Source organism: Pan paniscus, chromosome 10 (genome assembly GCF_029289425.2).
Source record: "Pan paniscus chromosome 10, NHGRI_mPanPan1-v2.0_pri, whole genome shotgun sequence".
Taxonomy (NCBI): Eukaryota; Metazoa; Chordata; class Mammalia; order Primates; family Hominidae; genus Pan; species Pan paniscus.
This window is the reverse complement of record NC_073259.2, coordinates 100,784,327-100,803,054: the sequence shown is the minus strand read 5'-3', so window position 1 is coordinate 100,803,054 and position 18,728 is coordinate 100,784,327. Positions and strand designations below refer to the sequence as shown.

General features: G+C 36.3%; 2 protein-coding genes across 2 annotated transcripts in view; one reads left to right on the top strand and one right to left on the bottom strand.

Moving 5' to 3' along the window:
* EEA1 (early endosome antigen 1) overlaps positions 1-3,709 on the top strand; it is a 157,691-nt gene extending 153,982 nt beyond the window's left edge. The window contains exon 29 of the mRNA XM_003823395.5: positions 121-3,709. Within this exon, the coding sequence (XP_003823443.3) occupies positions 121-243 (123 nt within the window). The 3' untranslated portion in view covers positions 244-3,709. The remainder of the gene's footprint in view (positions 1-120) is intronic.
* A 324-nt stretch (positions 3,710-4,033) lies between these two features.
* PLEKHG7 (pleckstrin homology and RhoGEF domain containing G7) overlaps positions 4,034-18,728 on the bottom strand; it is a 68,692-nt gene continuing 53,997 nt past the window's right edge. The window contains exons 14-17 of the mRNA XM_008977054.4: positions 14,359-14,438; positions 12,003-12,156; positions 7,116-7,213; positions 4,034-6,138 (exon numbers count right to left, since the gene is read on the bottom strand). Coding sequence (XP_008975302.3) covers positions 6,031-6,138; positions 7,116-7,213; positions 12,003-12,156; positions 14,359-14,438 — 440 coding nt within the window. The 3' untranslated portion in view covers positions 4,034-6,030. The remainder of the gene's footprint in view (positions 6,139-7,115; positions 7,214-12,002; positions 12,157-14,358; positions 14,439-18,728) is intronic.

Genomic DNA, 18,728 nt, shown 5'->3' with positions numbered 1-18,728 from the left:
TATACCAATGACTTGAAAGCTAATGTACCTTCATAGTGTAGTTGGTGGTATTCATGTAGTTTCATAATACTTTTGGTATAGTTTTTATTCTTGAAATTGTTTAATTTTTGTCATTTACAGCATCACTGCCGACAGTGTGGAAATATCTTCTGTGCTGAATGTTCAGCCAAAAATGCCTTAACTCCTTCCTCCAAGAAGCCTGTTCGTGTCTGTGATGCATGTTTCAATGACTTGCAAGGATAATGGGTTATCACAACTTCAGAGTAATATTACACTAACATTAGATTTTTAATAAATGTACTTAATAGAGGTCTTGGACTACTATTTGGTTTGGACACTGGTTGCAATACTAGACCAAATAGGAATTAGTATATTTTGGAATGTTATGGATATCAAGTAAAACTCTTCTATTTTTGTGAGACTTGGGCTTATCATCTTTCATTACTTTTTTCCCATTTAGCCCCTGGAATAGCTTTCATGCCAAGTTTAGAATTAGCCAATGAAATGTAAATAAACTTTGGACAGAAAATAGCAATGTATTTTTTTAATATAATTTCATTATTCACAAATGAAGAATGCAATTCCATAGCTTACTTCTTTCTCCTAAATTTAATGTACAAAAATGTACATGGATGATATTATCACTTGTTGCTGTTTTTGTTGCACAATAGCACATTAATTATATTAAATATTCTCTTTGTGAAGTTATGCACAGAACTGTAACACTTTCCTCTGCCTTTTTCTCTTATATGTGGGTTCATGGTTCAGTTGCATTGTTATGTTATGAATTTACTACTTGGGTGTTCTAAATACAGTTTATCTTAAAATATGTAGTAATATGAATTCAAAAATGGTTTTTGTTTTAACAATATTAATTAAATTTTCTTGGGTGGATTTTACAAAAACCTCTGTAAAATCAATTTGCCGTTATCTGGGGTTGTATTGGAAAGAATAGGGTTAATTTTTCTTTTTGTCTTTTTCTGTCTCTTTCTTAAACTCCCACGTATTGTCCATTTAGAATCTTAGAAAGCTTCTTACCCTCGCTGTCAGTTGGAGGATGAATAATAAACATTGTATAATGTTCTTATTCTCGGTTTCTTGTAAGTGGGAAGTCTTTTGAGATCAGCCTTCATATCATACCCTTATTTTGTCTCTCTAGCATCTTCAGGAACCTGAGTTTGCTTTTTACATAGATCTGATTTTTTCCTTTATTTGGTTTAACACTTTCAAGCATAGATCAGCTTCATGTATTTGTTTTATAATTTTGCATCTTAAAGCTAGTAACTAATATTGCTGTGGTCTTATTGGTGAAAACAAAATATAAAATGATAAGAAGACATTGGGAAGAATTTTTAAAAGTTGTAAAATTGACTTAAAGTTAAAATGGTTCTGAATTTGGTGTTCCATGTCAACTGTTCCCAGTTTTAATTTTAACTTTGCAAAAATAATGTTGTGAAATTCCCTTTAAGTAACTAACACCTAGAAATAGAGTATCACCAAAAACAAATGCATTTAGGAATCCCAGTTACAATAAAAACTGAAACAGCATGGCTAAGCATCTTAAGGATAACTAAGAAATTAGCTTATTTGTATGCTGAACAATGGAATCGAACTTTAATTTAGCATAGTCTTATTAATTTGGAAAATTGTAAAACATCTCAAGAGAGAAGTTATTAATATTGGTTTATTAATCTTTCTAGAGAAGAAGTGTAGTTATACATTCATTCAGTGCAATCATTTTATAACAGTAGTTAATATTTCATTTATAATAAATAGTTTTTAATATACATTTATTTGCTTTCAAATATTCTGAAATGAAATTATATTCATGCTATACCTACAGTGTATGTAAACTAAAGAGATCACTACATATTTGTTTAATTATTTAAAAAAAAATTTAAGTAAACCCTGTTGTCATTAGCTATTAAGAACATTGATTAAGTCCCTGGACTTGGATAAACATATATCCTTGAACATATATAATGAAGAAATACAGTGGCTCTTTATTAAAAATAATAGTTGGATAATATAAACTGAATTATTTATGCATTTTTATATACTTATAAATCCTTCCAAATAGTTTTAATTCTATCCTTTTACATATAAATAACTTAATAAGTGTGCTGGAAAAACACAGATGTTCACAGCACCACTGTTTTTTTTTTTTTTTTGAGATAATAAATTCCATGAGAAATCTGGGTTTGAATATTTGTTTACTTTGTCTCCTAATTGAACACCCTCCAGGCCTTCTGTCTGTCTCCCCTTTACCCCCAAAATATTCACAAAAAAATTTTAAGACAACAAGTAACCATATATAGGTGTTTGAATGATTTTCTCATTTTTATCTAATTTCATTTCATAAGTCCCGAGTAATTTACCTACCATAGGCCACTATACTGATAATATAAATGAAACCGAACATTTTTTGCTACTAACTCTCCCCAATTTAATGTGTTTTGGAAATAAAAATTTTAAATTTTTTCCTTTTAATTAAAAAGTCATCTTTGAAGTCCTTATTGGCTGTACATTTTACATGTTTGCTGGTACTATTATTTTGTCAGTGAGTTAAAGCTGGCATGTACAGCTCTTGGCTTTAATGAAAAGCACATTGACATAATGTTAGTAAATTCCAAACCCCGGCACAGAATGTGAGTTAAAATTAAGTCTTGCTGGGTTAGTGTACAATAAACTATACCTACAGACTTTTTTTTTAATAGAAAGAAGACAAAGCTGCTGGTATAGGATTTGTTCCTTTGAAGAAAAAATGAGGGAAACAAACACAAAAACCTCAATGCAGTGTATAAATAACATTTTGTTCAACTACCTCTTAATGTGGAATTATCTACTTTAATAGTTTCCTGACAGTAATGTTAAATAGTAACTGCCAAATTTGTTATTTTCCCATCTCTCTTAAAAAGTCTTTATGATTATTTTATATAGTTTTGAGAACTTTAAAGCCACTTTTTTTTAACCTTACATTTGCATAAAAATGTTTAGCTTTTAAGTAGAGAGCAAATTATGATCATATATTTTGATATTCATGACCTGTTTGACTATAGGAGTTTTTTTAAAAAAATGCACTTTGGCTATAAAACCATGGATGATTTGATCCATAAGATTTAAATGTGCCACCATTATAGTATTCCTAGACATGAGCTTGATGAATGGTATTCTGTAATTATAACGTGCCACACATTATTGTGTCTTAATTGCCCTTAGCTTGAATTTTAATGATCAATTTGTTATTGTTGCAGATGTGAATATTGTGCATAAACTTACTAAATTTATGTAAAATTGTATAAAATAGAATTAGAAGTCACTAAGTTCTTTCTGTGTAGAAGTAATAAATTTATTGTAACACAATGCAGTTGTGTATATGACATTCTGTAATTCCTTGAACTGGATCATATATTCATAAGTTCTGTAGATACTTTTGCATGAACATTTTCTCATTTAGTTTTTGGGTTCATTATTTGTATTGTGTTTACTACTTGTGATCATGTAGTTGTGCCTTATTTTGTGAGAAAGGTTAGCTCAGTAAATACTGCAATTTCTAAACTCAGTGATTGGAAGGTTATTAATTATAAATGTAACTGATAAAGTACGTGACAGCATTTAAATCTGTATAAAGAACAATGGAAGGATCCTTATTGAATTGTTGCTTTTTTTAATATGTTTAAATATTATATTAAAAACATTTCTTTCTAAACTAGTTGTATTCTGACTATAAATTGTTTTGTCTAACAAAAGAGAGAACACTGTATTAACCATTTTGCATTAATTTATTTACAGAATATTAGGACTTTGCACTTGGATATAGACAGTGGTGTTTTAATGTTGTTCAATTTCGAATAGTAATTAAATTCCTGATCTCAAGAGAAATTATTAATGCCATTTTGCCTTAGACATTCCATTTAATATTGTAGAGAATTAACAAAACTAAAAACAAATATAAAAAATATGTAATTAACCCCTTATTTCATTGTGTGTCTGCATTTAATACCCAGATGACCATTTAAAGATACTTAAAACATTATTTATTTATTTATTTATTTATTTATTTATTTATTTATTTTTCTCCCTCCCCTCCCCAAAGATACTTTTTGGAAGGCCCAATGTGCCATTGTTTTTTGCTATTTTTTCTTCCTGGGAGCCACGGTTCTAGAATGGTTTTTGTTCTGACCCCCGTGATCCCTTCATTCGAATGTGCTTCATTCTAAACCCTCCAAAGAGTTTAATGTGCATATCCTCAAGCATCTAATATATTGTATATTAGACATGTTACTTTGTGAGCTTTATAGAATTCGTTTATGTGCAGCATATTCTTGAGCTGTTTTATATATTTTGTTAGTTTAGTCAGTCTGTCTCTCCCTTTAATGAGATTCAGAGGGAGAAAACTACCTTTATACATGTAAGTCTGTGCTTGCTGGATTCATGGGACTAAAGGAATTTGAGAGGCCACCTCATCCTAGGCCACTGCTCACCTCCGAGGTTAGTTTATATCTAAACATTTGCAAGATGATTGTTAATGTAAAAATTTTTTTTAACCAGAAATTTCTTTATAAAATCTTCTCTTGCATACTCTATATTGTATTCTCCTGGACATAACTGCTTTCAGTCCCATCCAGATGCCATCTCTAGGAATTCACTTGAAGCTTGAAGTCTATTCTCCCCTTTGCCTCCCCCCCACCTCATTTATTCTTAGCTATTAACAATAGTTACTGTCCTCCAGATTTTCCTTTTTTTCTTCTATTAAATTTCTGACATTATTATAAAGAGATTATTAGTCTCCATTCTAATAGTGCTTGCCTTGTACAAAAGCCTTTCTGCTGCACTTGTCTTTACTGCTTTGTTTGCATAGTGAAATTTCACCTTCCTCAAGGAATTACTGGGCACATGACTTGCCCAAACATTATCCTCTCTACCCCATTCTTCAGCTTAACAAAATCAGCTAAGGCTTCAGTTGTCTTGCAGCCAAATTTGATAAATTTACTACTTTCACTTTGCAAATTGCAAAAGGTACGATTCTGAAATGGAAGTTTGTGGACTTCCCTTTGATGCAATAATCTGACCCTAAGAACTAGTTCCTTGAATGTAGTTAATAGTATATATCCTGCCATGATAATATAATAATTATTCAAACTGCCTTTCATGATAAAAATTCTGAAGAAATTTGAAGTCCTGCCAAATAAAATTAAGTGACTGTACTGTGCTAACACACACACACACACCAATCAAAACCAGAAAGTATTTTTATGGCAAACACCATCATTCTTCAAAAAATAAAGTTAAGAGACAGATACCTTACTATGTCTATGAAAATCTGTACACTTCACAACAGGCCAAGAAAAGCCATGCAAAAGTGTTAACTGGTGAAAGCCAGATTTTTTTTCTTCCTATCTTAAAGTAATGGAATTTAGTCTTTGGGATTTTCTACTTCCACGTTAGAGTACTATATACCTGAGATGAGTTTGAGAATAGGAATTTTAAAACTGCTACTTAAATGTAGCCCCTATTTATTGCTTTGTATATTAAAAGAACAATCAAGCTTTGTATCTAAAGATTTATCATTATGTTTGAGGTAGGACTATAAAGCGGTTAAGACTGATTGACAGGCCATGAAGGAAAATTGGTTTCATTATTTTATGGATACAGAGTAAGATGCTGGAGTTCATATTGGACATAAGCAGTGGACATTGTTTTCCTTCTGATACTCCATTTATCTGATCATTCACCCTTTACAAATTAGCACCTTTCTTCACTCACACCTCTTACAAACCTGACGGAAGCATTAGAAGGTAATCCGGATGTCAGTATATATTTGTCAAGAAATTCCTCAGAGTTCAAATTTGTTGCAGTCATTATTCCTCTATACTGAGGATTTTCCTAGCTCAAAATTTCAAATTCTGAAACTTCTTTAAAATGCAAATTTCCTTCTAGCTTATCACTAGCTAAGTGTTACAAAAGTTTGAATGAAATTATACCTTAAACCATAATCTTCTAAAAAGACATGCCACTTGTTTTAGGTCCCTAAATTTCAGAGGATTCTGCGGGCAATGTGAATAAAGATATTTTCTTGGTTTCCTGACTCTTGGTAAAGCAAGAAATTGCAGTTGTTATTTGTGCCATCCATGTTTTCTGTTGAAAAAAAGAAAAAAATACATAAATAGAGATTAGAATGTTAAGCTGACAATTTCTCACATATTTGGGCTAATATTTTCTGCTATATTTATTGACCAGCTCTTTAAAACTGAAGACTAATGAAACATTTGCATATGTTTCCCATTTTCTTTCTTACATCTAATATAAATACTTCTAATCTTACAGGAAAATGCAGATGGGCTAAATGAGTATGGTATGCATGTTGGATAACAGTTATGAGTAATCAAGAAACAATAGTCAATGATAACTCATTAGAAAAATGAGCACTGAGAATATATGTAGTTTGAAAGTGGCATTGCTGGAATTTCTATTGTCTGTGGAAACAAGTTCTTAACCTGTAGTATAACTTGAAAGAGACTGAGGGCAGTGACCCAGGAAATTGAATATTGCATTTGTTGTCTGGCCACATTGTAGCTATGATGAAAGCCTACCAGGGGAAATACAAAAATAGAAACTTCTAAGACAGAGAAACCAGAGTCAGGCAGCTGCTCTTTCAACTCCATAGCTGTAAAAACAATGGCAGTTTTTCAAAGGTTGACAAGCTGACTTGACAGGGATCATTATTGCGCCAGGCCCTCCTTAAGCTAATATCCTATTATATGCACTTTGGAAACTGATTGGAGCATCTTAAAGGTTCATCATGCAATCCAAATCAATTCTTCCCCCATTTCCTACAGAAACTGTAGAACGCAGGCAGTTCTTGAGCTTCTGCAGGAGAACTCTGCAAGCGTGAGGAAATTGTTCCTCAACCCCGCAAGTGTGAGGAAATTGTCAATACTGAGGCTTTTGAGCATTATATGGACTAGATGTACCCCTCCCCTCCTCCCAAATCTGCCCTTCCTAAGTGGGTGAGAGAAAAACACAAAACTTTCCATTCACTGTTACTTAAGACGCTTGGGGGGAGCTTATGTAAACTCTGAAGAATCAAAGACCTACAAAATTAAAATACATACTTTGATGTTTTCCGTTTGGGCTTGTAATAAGAATGCTGCTATACACTGTCGATATCTGTTTTCGTGTTGTATAAGAAAAGCATTTCTCAGCCCAAAGACTAGAAAAAGATATTACAAAGACAAAAAGCCAAATCATTTCATATGAAATCCAAACAATTTCTTAGTACAAGAATCTGGGGTTTGTTTTCTATTTGGCTTGTTTCTGTTTTAACGAGGGTGGGAGGTTTATCTAGCTTATAATTTTTTTTTAAATTTTATTTCAATGCCAAGACCCCACTGCTATGTCCAAATACAGCCTACCCTAATATAAAAACGCTTTCTTCCTTAGCTAATGACTTCTGATACTTGATGAAATGCAACTAAGGCTTAGGTAATGGGGCCCCTGCTCGTAGAACAAGCTAAAGATATGAGGTCGATTTTTTTGTGTATGAAAATATAGATAATAAAAATATACAAAACAATATAATATTTTCTTCTTTGTTCTTCACCACTCCTTTAAAAAATTTTATTTTTGTGTTTAAAGGGAAGTCACATCCAACCAAGGTTTATAAACAAATTAAGATGTGGCAAAAATACAAAACCACCTGAATACTTCAGGCCAAGAAAAGCCAAAAACCACTCAAAATCCAGCATCCACCAAACTGGGTGAAATGTAAAACAAAACAAAAAGAGACATTGGCATGGTTTCTGTGTTTGCAAAAGAAAGCCTGTTCTGTCATTTCCTAGCTGGCCTCAAAGAAAAGATAGTGGGAGAGCAGACTTCTTTTTCTAATATAGCAGGAGCGCTTAAAATGAAAGTCTCTTCTTTGAATTATTAATACAACACAGTTCTGAAGCTTACACATTCTTTTTTCTTTTTCTTTTTTTTTTTTTTCTTGAGACGAAGTCTCTCACTGTCGCCCGGGCTGGAGTGCAGTGGCGGGATCTCGGCTCACTGTACCTCTGCCTCCCAGGTTCACATGGTTCTCCTGCTTCAGCCTCCTGAGTAGCTGGGATTACAGGCGCTCGCCACCACGCCCGGCTAATTTTTTTGTGTTTTTAGTAGAGACGGGGTTTCACTTTGTTGGCCAGGCTGGTCTCGAACTCCTAACCTCGTGATCCACCCAACCTCGGCGTCCCAAAGTGCTAGGATTATAGGCATGAGCCACCGCGCCCGCCCTATACATTCTTTCTATAGTCAGTGTTTAGAAACAAACAAAAACAGGCCAGGGCTGTCTCCTGCCCACATCAAGTACTTCAGGAAAGAGAAAAAGTGAGCAAGTGACATATTCTTGCTGATCATTAAGCTGATGCTTGTCTGCTGTCACTATTTGTATTTGTTGAAGTTAGTTTAACTCAGGCTTATCTGAGGGGCAGTTGGGCTTCTTTCAGAATCCTGGTGAATACAATACTTATTTTCTTAACTGCAAGAACTACCCCAGTATCACAGATTATACTCATAACAATCTAAACATCATAATTCCTAAATTCTACTACAAAAAATAAAGTCTGTTAATGAGAGGCCATAAAATTCTGTCCAGCTTCTCTGCAGCGAGAGGACTTAAACCTATTAAAATGACTTTCTGGGGAAAAAAAAAAAAGCTGGCTGTGTTTTACTCTCTAATTCTTTGCCTTATAAATTCCCTGTAGCAAGTGAGGCTTTAAAGATCAGGTCATTGTTCTTGGCTGGTTTTTGGAATTCATTTTCCTCAAAAACTATAATTGTACTTCCAGGTTATTCCAGGCATCCTTGCTTCATTTGGTTTGTAGTATGGGTACAAGGGACTTTATAAATAAAAGGATCTACTAAGCTAGGCCTGTAAAATACAATTTGGAGAGAGTATAATATATAGGCAAGAATAGCTCTTTTTTTACTGACATTCTAATACAATAATTGACACAATTTTAAAAGCATTTTCTATGTATTGGGCACCATACTATGTTTTTTCTCTATATAGCAACCCTATGAGATAGGTCAGCTAATTCCTACTTGTAAATGAGGAAACATATCAATTTTTCCAAGGTCACAGAGCTTATAAATGATATAGCCAGGATTTGGAATTAGGTCTGTCACACCAGAGCTCAATCTCTCTCTTGTCCTCATTTACTCTTTCCTACTCTATAGCTGCTCTGCCCATGTACTGTATCTAATTAGTCAAGTTAATAGGCCCGAGGAATGAGAAACATATTTTTAAAAGGAACAAGAGATGGTATTTACAAATCAGAAAATAAAAAAGGTGGAAGCATAGTTGTTTTGTTTTTGCTTTTTGAGACAGAGTCTCACTCCATCACCCAGGCTGGAGTGCAGTCGTGCGACCTTGGCTCACTGCAACCTCTGCCTTCTGGGTTTAAGTGATTCTCGTGCCTTTGTCTCCCCAGTAGCTGGAATTACAGGTGTGTGCCATCACGCCTGGTTTTTTTTTTTGTATTTTTTCACCATGTTGACCAGGCTGGTCTTGAACTCCTGACCTCAAGTGATTTGCCCGCCTCAGCCTACCAAAGTACTGGGATTACAGGCGTAAGCCACTGTGCATGTTCCCAGAAGCATAATGTTTTTAAAAAGATCTTTTAATTTAAAAAAAAAAAGAAATAGAGGAGAAAAAACATGCATCTTTCAAGGTAATCCGGTGACATTAGATTTCCCATAAAGTTCAAGTCTTAAAGCTGGCAGGGTTGTGACTACACTGAACCCTCAGCCGAGCTGCATCCTCTTCCTCATGGGTGTTCTGGCACCTTCCTTTACTCAAGTCTATGTGTCAGGCCACAATCTATAACTATATAGTGTATAACTATAACTGCATCATAATCTATAACTATAGCCACTGTAGTAGGAGAATAAATTCCTAGCACACGATGCCCGCTACTATGATATTTTTCCCCATGAAAAAGTAAACTAAACAAATCACAGAAAAGAAGTGATTTCCAGCTGCCACATACTGAGGCTTTGTTTTATCTACATTCCTCTGCCATCCCTTGGGCAGGTAAGAAGCTCACACTGAAAGTGAGAGCACTCACCAAGCAAAGGTTTTGCAACTTTGACATACCCTTTTTGTGGCTTGCTCCTGAACTGCTGTCTGGCTTGGCAGATTTTGCCCTACATAGACTTTGGTCCCAGTCAAGTTAAATACAAGAGGCTTTAAGGTCTGCCCTGTTACCTTTCAGCAAATCTTACTGAAAATAGAAAGAATGGACACAGGAGGCAGAGGCTATCTTTCTGGATACAGGCTTCCCTTCTGCTCTTGGAGAGAGAGGTTATATTAATTCATGGGTTAATATATGTAAGGCATTAAAATTTTTACAATTTATTTTTATTTTTAGAGACAGGGTCTCACTCTGTCACCCAGGCTGGAGTGCAGTGGCAATCATAGCTCACTGCAGCCTCGAACTCCTGAGCTCAAGCCATCCTCCAGCTTTAGCCTCCTGAGTAGCTGGGAGTACAAGTGTGTGCTGCTGTACCTCACTATTTTTTTTTTTTTTTTTGAGACGGAGTTTCACTCTTGTTGCCCAGGCTGAAGTGCAATGGCTCAGTCTCGGCTCACCACAACCTCCGCCTCCCGGGTTCAAGCGATTCTCTTGCCTAAGCCTCCAGAGTAGCTGGTATCACAGGTGTGCGCCACCATGCCTGGCTAATTTTGTATTTTTAGTAGACACAGGATTTCTCCATGTTGGTCAGGCTGGTCTTGAGCTCCCGACCTCAGGTGATCTGCCCAACTCGGCCTCCCAAGGTGCTGGGATTACAGGCGTGAGCCACCACGCCCAGCCTATTTTTTTTTTTTTTTAATAAGAGACTGGGTCTCACTATGTTGCCCAGGCTGGTCTCAAACTCCTGGCCTCAAGCAATCCTACCATGTTGGCCTCCCAAAGTACTGGGATTATAGTATGAGCCACTGCACCCGGCCAGCATTTAAATATATAACTTAGTTATGTAGCATAACTATGTAAGTATTTGGTACTGTTGTTTGTATATTCATTCATTCACTCTTTAAGGTTTCTCTATTATGTATGAGTCAGTCCTATGCTCTTCACTGAAGCTCTGGGCTTGGCTGCTGGGATGGGAATTGAGGGGGATGGTGAGCGCTTTCTCTTTTCCGGCCCCTCCAATGGGGACAGGAAGTCAGTCCCCACCTGCCTGGCCTCAGGTGGTCTAGGAGCCTCTAGCCAAGGCAGAGTGGTGTCTGCGTCCTCCTGAACACTGCCGCCCACTCAAGCCTTGAGTAACTCAGAGTCCCAGGGCTTTTCTGACAGAGGATTTACTGATCTTTCATTATTCTAAGAGCTCCCCAAGGTCAATGGCTGTTTCTTATTCATCTTTGTATCTGTAGGGCCTGCTGAGTTCCTGGGTCTCAGGAGATAACTCAAGAAATACTTGAATAAAAGATTAAAAATGATATATATTTCTGATGCATGTGTCATGTAGATACATGCATATATATGTGTGTATATATATGAATATATATATATTTCTGGCATAATTATTTTAATAGAGGGTAATAAAATATCTTACTCTTGCACATCTGGTTATGGTTTCTCAGTGTTTTAATAACAGCAATAGTATTAATGATACTATAATAACAATACCAGTAGCAACTATCATTTATTGAATGCATCACATTTGTTATTTAATTTTCACAGACTCTCACTGAAATACATATTATTATCCCTATTTCTCAAAGGCTTAGAAAACTGAAGAGTCTTGTCTAAGGTCATACGGCTAGCAAGTAACAGAGCTATCACTCGAGCACCGGACACCATAACTAATTCATAGAGTGAAAGATATGTAGACACATAGGAACACAGTCTTGTTTTTATGAAGACTTGAATTGGATTTATGACCTGCTACCAAGAAAGGCCAATATAAAACTCTGTGATGGCAAACAGATGAGCTGAATAATGAAAATAGACACATACCTGACACATGGAGTGGTTCAATACTTTTGACTACCAATCTATCTAGTGGAATAGGCTGATCGAGTACTGTACACGAACCACCCTCTTTTATTACTGCTTGCAACTCAGGAGTAAGAGAAGGACACATTAAACCAGGGTCTGAGCCTCCAAGTTTCTGAAATTAACAAGAAAAATAATGCAATAAACAGGAAATAAATATTGGCACACTTATCTAAAGTGCATCTGTAAGCAAATAGATTCTGAGAAACAATTGCCTAAAAACTATTATTGCCTAAAATCTTACTACTCTTTCTGGATCTTGAAAAGCATTTCCCCAAAGCATAGTGATTTATAGCAAAGTGTTTATTTTATTATTATTATTAAAAATTTTTTTCTTGAGACAGGGTCTCACTCTGTCACCCAGGCTGGAGTACAGTGGTGCGATCTCAGCTCACTGCAGTGTTAACCTCCTACACTCAAGTGATCCTCCCATCTCAGCCTCTCAAGTAGCTGGGACTACAGGCATACACCACCATGCCCTGCTAATTTTTTAATTTTTTTGTAGAGATGGGATCTCACTATGTTGCCCAGGCTGGTATTGAACCCCTGGGCTCAAGTGACCCTCCCACCTCAGCCTCCTAAAGTGCTGGGATTACAGGAGTGAGCTACCATGTCCAGCAGCAAAGTGTTTCTGATCTCCAAGTTTCATTATCTGAATAAATAATGGTTGATGTCCATAACTGGGAAACATTTAAATCACCCTCACGTCAATGGGAAGTTCTTCATTCCTAGTATCTTAATCTCTCTATAGTATTGAGTTCGATGAATGAGAAAGGGGGCCTCACTTTGGCCAACTGTATGCCTGGGATCTAATACTGAATTCTTAATAGATTCCATGCTCTAGAATTTATGAATAATTGAAATTGTTTTGAACACATAAGATGGTGATTTTTTTAAAAGGGGGTAAAAATTAAAAATTGTGACCTGCATGGTATAAATTGTACATAAAATAGCAAAGAGGCATGTAAACTGATACCATTCCTTACTTTAGGAATCAACTTGTGATGCATAAAACCAGAATATCAGCTTATTATATTATCAACATGGGCTGCCATTAATTCATATACTCTGATTTGTACCATTATTTGACGTGAAGGTCAACTATGCAAGCATCAAGGTTTTTTTTGAAGGGGGTAGAGATTTTTCAGAATTTGGCTTGTTCAGACATGCTAGTCTGAGTAACTTATAATGGGAGGTCATACAAATTCCGAAACTATGACTCTTAATATTCTCGTACACCCATTCCCTCCCCAACCACCGATTAGCTATTCATAGATTGATTAATGGGTATCTATTTTATTGCTTAAAGATTTAGCTCAACTAACCAACATGCCATGTAGAAGCTTAGTTTATTAAAAGATATGACATAGCTAGTCTCATGATCTTATCTATGTAAGGCTAGTCATTTGGTAAAGAAATGAATGGAATAAAGCAACATTAGGTATCTCTGACTGTTGAAGACATTGCGTTCCTCTTCCCACCTCTTAGAGCAGGTGTCTGGGAGCCTTAGAGAAACTTCTCTACTTGATACCACTCAAACACACCATTCAGGAAACAGATTGTGAAATAGTAAATTAGACAGAAAGCCTTTTGGGGACCAGCAGCAGACCAGTGGCTTAATGGGTAGTAAAAATAACAACAACAATAATAGTAACAAATAATACTTAAATAACGTGAAAAAAATCCCTATTCCCTATAGAGATTTTGTAGCTCTAGCTCCCAGTTGACTAATTTAGTCTGTGATGCTACATACATGCTTGGCTTCTACACTTTTTATATAGGTAGACACTGAGAGATCAGGGCTCCCTCTCTCCTCCACCTCCAAATCATTATTTCTCAGAAATAATGTGAGCTTTCAAATCAGAATGAGTGTTGAAACCACCTCGACACAAGACAGTAGACAGTTCAGAGGGGCCCTACTCTGGCTGTTTTTGTTGTGGTGGCCAATTCAGAAAAGGAACAGGTCAAAATGGACAAAGATGTTTTGGGTTCCTTTGCTTAGGCAGGTCAGGCAAAGTCCTGTGGCTTCTGGGACTTAGCTTGCAAGTACATAGATTAAGTTGTTCTAAAAATGTATTCCTCTTTTGACATCCTTGAGAAATGCAACTTGCATTTTTTTGGTTTCATTTATTTATTTATTTATTTACTTCAGAGCTTTATGACTAAAAAAGCCAATAGTTTATAATGCCTTCATTTTTTAGAGGAAAAGATTCAGCTTAAGAATATTTTATATTTTTACCACAGTTTATTTAGAAATATTTCTAAACTCATTTAGCAAACTTGTTTAGAAACGTACTTTGAAATAGCAGCATTTTACCTTTTTGTTGCGCTTAGTTTTCGTAACTAAGAGGAAATCATTGAAGAGAAACAGATAAACATCTAGGAATCTTGTGCTTTCTGAGGAAAAAAAGAGAAGCTGAAATGGGGACTTGAAACTGTTAAGTAGAAGAGTTTTTCTTTCGCTTTCTTTCTTTCTTTCTTTCTTTTTTCTTTCTTTCTTTCTTTCTTTCCTTCCTTCCTTCCATCCTTCCTTCCTTCCTTCTTTCTTTCTTTCTCTTTTTTTTTTTTAATCAATGAATTCCTTAGAAAACAAAACTGGGTATTACGGCACCCCAGGGGCTCCAATCATGTAGGTCAGAAAGCTGCCTGCCTCAATGTTGAATTGATTTCTTCCTAAAGCAGAGACTTGATGAGAGGCCAAGCTTCCAACATTAAAGACATTGAATTTATGAAGCGTCTCATTTGAATCTAAGATAACTCCGATGTTATTTGTAGTGGCTTCAACTCAGCCGAGGGTAAATCTATCAACTGATTGAACTTGCAGCATTTTTGCCTCTAGATTCCTCTGGGTGGTTATTGGCAAAGGCACATGTAACCAGAGAAAAGGCATTTTCTCACTGCTATGAATTATGCTATTGTGTCACTCAAATTTCATATGTTGAAGCCCTAAACCACTAGGGTGGCTGCATTTGGAGTAAGAAAGTAATTAGGGTAAAATGAGGTGATAAGGCTGGTGCACTGACCCAGTAGCATTAGTGTTCTTTGAGACACCGGATACCCCCACCCTATCCCCCACTCCTTGTCTTGAAGAGAGCGCTCATCAGGAACTGAATTTGCCATCACCTTGGCCTGGGACTTTTCAGCCTCCAGATTGTAAGACATAAATTTCTGCTGTTTAAGTCAGCCTGTCTGTGATATTTTCTTATGGTGGCCTAGGTTGACAGTCATTAAAACTACTTATTTCTCAAGTTTTAGAAAGTGTCTATAAATGTTTAGATATTCTCCATCTGTTTCATATTTACAAACTTTTCTGATATTAGTTTTAATAGTTACTTAAGGCAAATAGCTTTTCTTTAGTTTTCCCTAAGAAGGGAATAGTAGTAGAAGAGAAACCAAGTATTAGAATAAGGCATCTCCTTCCTTATTTTACTCTATCCCTTAGAAATTAGAAAAAAGGGTTAAATTTAAGTGATTTCAGAGGAAAAGGTTTTTAGAGGGAGATGTGACAAGTGCTTAGAGTAATCATAGGAAAACCCAGTAAATTTTTTCAGCTTGTTCTATTTAGATTATATATATATATTGTTCTAGAAGTTCTTTCTTATATGTTTTTACCCCTAGAAGATTTAAAGTAGTAGCTAAAACATTTAGGATTCATTTCTATCTCCTCTCATTCTTTAATTAGAGAAAAGATTTTTTCTATATTTGCATAGGGGAGAAATCTGGTATTTTATTCAAATTAAATAGTCGTTGAATAGTTTTTTTAAAAATCATATTAAAAACTTAACTTTTCATAAATCAAGTTGTGGCAAAGACTTCTGGTTGTCCCTTGAAAACCATTCTCCCCTTCTCTTGTAGCAGTGGAATCCCCAAGTTTTAGTGAGTACCCATCCTCAGAGAACAGAGACTACATTTCCTTGCTGCTGAATATGACCAAGGAGCTAAATTCTGACCAACGGAATGTGAGCCAAAGCATGCAACTTCTGAGTCATATTCGTGAAGGGCAGGGCTAAGCTCTCTTGTCCCTGTCTCTCCTTCTCATTGGGTAGAATGCAGACATATTGGTGAGTCATCTTGGGCCACACAGAAGAAGGCAGTACCCTAGATTTGGGAATAAGACAGCAGGAATCTGGATTCCTAATGACTTCATGGAGTGGAGTTGTCATATAGGTTGAGACTTAACAAGAGAGAAATAAACTATCTTTTTTAACCTGTCTGTCTCCAGTGGCTGAATCTATATGCCAACTGATATACAGGGCTAGGAATGGTACAGCACTAGACCTGTGAACAGCCAGCTGAGCCTGCCATAGCAAAATACCACAGACGGCGTGGCTTAAGCAATAGGAATTTATTTCTCACAGTTCTGGAGCCTAGGAAGTAGATCAAGGTGCTGGTCGATTCAGTTCCTGATAAGGGCTTTCTTTTTGGGTTGCAGATAGCCACCTTCTGGATGTGTTCTTACATGGCAAACAGAGAGAGTGAGTTCTCTGATGTCTGCTCTGATTAGGATACTAATCCTATCCGATCAAGGCTCCAGCCTGAGTCCCTCATTTTACCTGCATTTCTTCCTTATTCCAAGTATAGTCATACTGGACATTAAGGCTTCAACATGTGATTTGTGGAAGAACACAATTCAGTCCACAGCAATGGAAGAACACAATTCAGTCCACAGCAACCTTCAAACCTGTAAAATTTGCTATTCCCATCTTCTGCTACTCAGGTATGCATCAGCTCAATGATCACTGTCAAAATGAAATAGTTTTGTTTTCTCCTTCTAATTTCAACTATTTTATTTTGACAAACAGGCAGGGAGCACACCTTCTACGTATTCCAGATGTTATTCTAGATAATGTTACAGACATTATTCTAGAAAGTGGTAATTATTTTATCTACCATTTATTGAGGCCCTAGTTTTCCACCAAGTAAGTTATGAAACAAATTATGAAAATGTGTACCTTCTGGGAATGAGAACATATACTTATTTGATTATAAGAGTACAGTTTTTAAGGCTGGGAGAAATTTGGAAACACAGTATGTGTTAGGTTTCATCACATCATTTTCATCCTCATTGTCATCATCATTATCAGCAGCAGCAATAACATTTATAAAAGAGAATAAGAGAATTTAAATTTTCCCAAAGCCTACAATTGGTGCTAGATCCCCTGACTGTTGGTTCAATGCTTTTTTCATTTAAAATGATGTCCTGTTTCCTCACTTGATCTTAGCCAAAAGACCAAGAAGTGAAATGTCCTGTTTCTTCTAACACTATCACCCTGCCCCATCAAATCTCGATGCTCAACTCTGAGTCCAGTCTCAGGACTTTGCACTTGGCTTGATGCCATGTAGACTACATCATATGGAGTCTCCATCTCTGATGGAATTTGACTAATACAGCATATGCCATTAAACAAGTGCCTGGTGTTAGTGACATTATGTAGTTCATGTCCATACTACCACATTTGACTGTACAAGAAGCATTTTCTGGAAAAGTTGAGTCTGTTTGTAAAGAGTCTTTCTTAGGTGAGCTTCCAACCCATACATCTATGACAGTCACTTTGAACCCATGCGATGCATGAATTCACATCTGACTTAGACTTTCACCCACCAGGAGCTGCTCCTCCAGCTTCCATGTGGGTTCTCATTATGCCCAAACCTGAACCCTAAAATTGACTCCTTGACCCACTCCCTCTACCACTCATGGCATTATCAACAAAACTTTCAGATACATAGATTAGAACAGTTTTTGATACTCATTTCCTCTTCATCCACTTTGTCGATCATAAAGTCCTCCTGGTTTTGCCTTTGCAATGTCTCCCATATCCTTTTCTATCATGCCCATTTCTAATGTGTTAGGAGAAGCTGGTGCATCTTGCAGTATTGGGAGGTAGGTAGGAAGAGGGAAGGAGTGAACCAAAGCCTCACATAATTTCAGGTGGGGCTAATTTTGGAGGTAAAGATACATGCTGGAACACAGATAATGTTTTGCCTTATTACTTTGATTTGTTCCTGTCATAAAATATAATTACTTTGAAGTTGTAAATAACATTAAAGAAAAGTTAAAATTGTTATCTTTTCAAATGAAAGTGGGGGGTGGGTTGACCACATGTTAAAAACGGTAGAGCAACAGACAGGCCCCGAGTCTTCTCACCTCACCCTGTTCACCGCTGAACTTCCAGTTTCACCACTGATCTCTCTGCTTTGGTCTCCTCTATGCCATTTTGAACATTGCTTATTAACAACGCTTTCTTCAACACCCTTTTAACCTATCACTTCCATGTCTGAGAGCTCAATGACTTCTGGTTGCCTGCAGTTTCCTGGCTGGGTCCTTCTGTTTGGTTTCCAAGGCAGTTGCTCTGATTCTGGAAGCCAGCTGGACCAAGGCAGCCAGGCTCCAGCTGGTACTCGGTCATTTACCCACCAGCTGAACTTGGGCATGATACAGAACCTCCCTGAGCCCCAAATCTCTCACCTATAACAAGGGATTAAAAGCAACTTCTCTATTTAACTTACTGGAAAGAGACAATGTATGAAAAAGCCCTTGGATATAAAACGCTGGATATGTCTATCTTTCTTATTTAACAGCTGCCAGGTGGGGATTATGGCCTAACCTGACATCCAGACTACCTCTAAAATAGAGCAGAGTTTCAATATACATGTATTAAGGGATTATTTCCCAGCCCCTCCCCATCA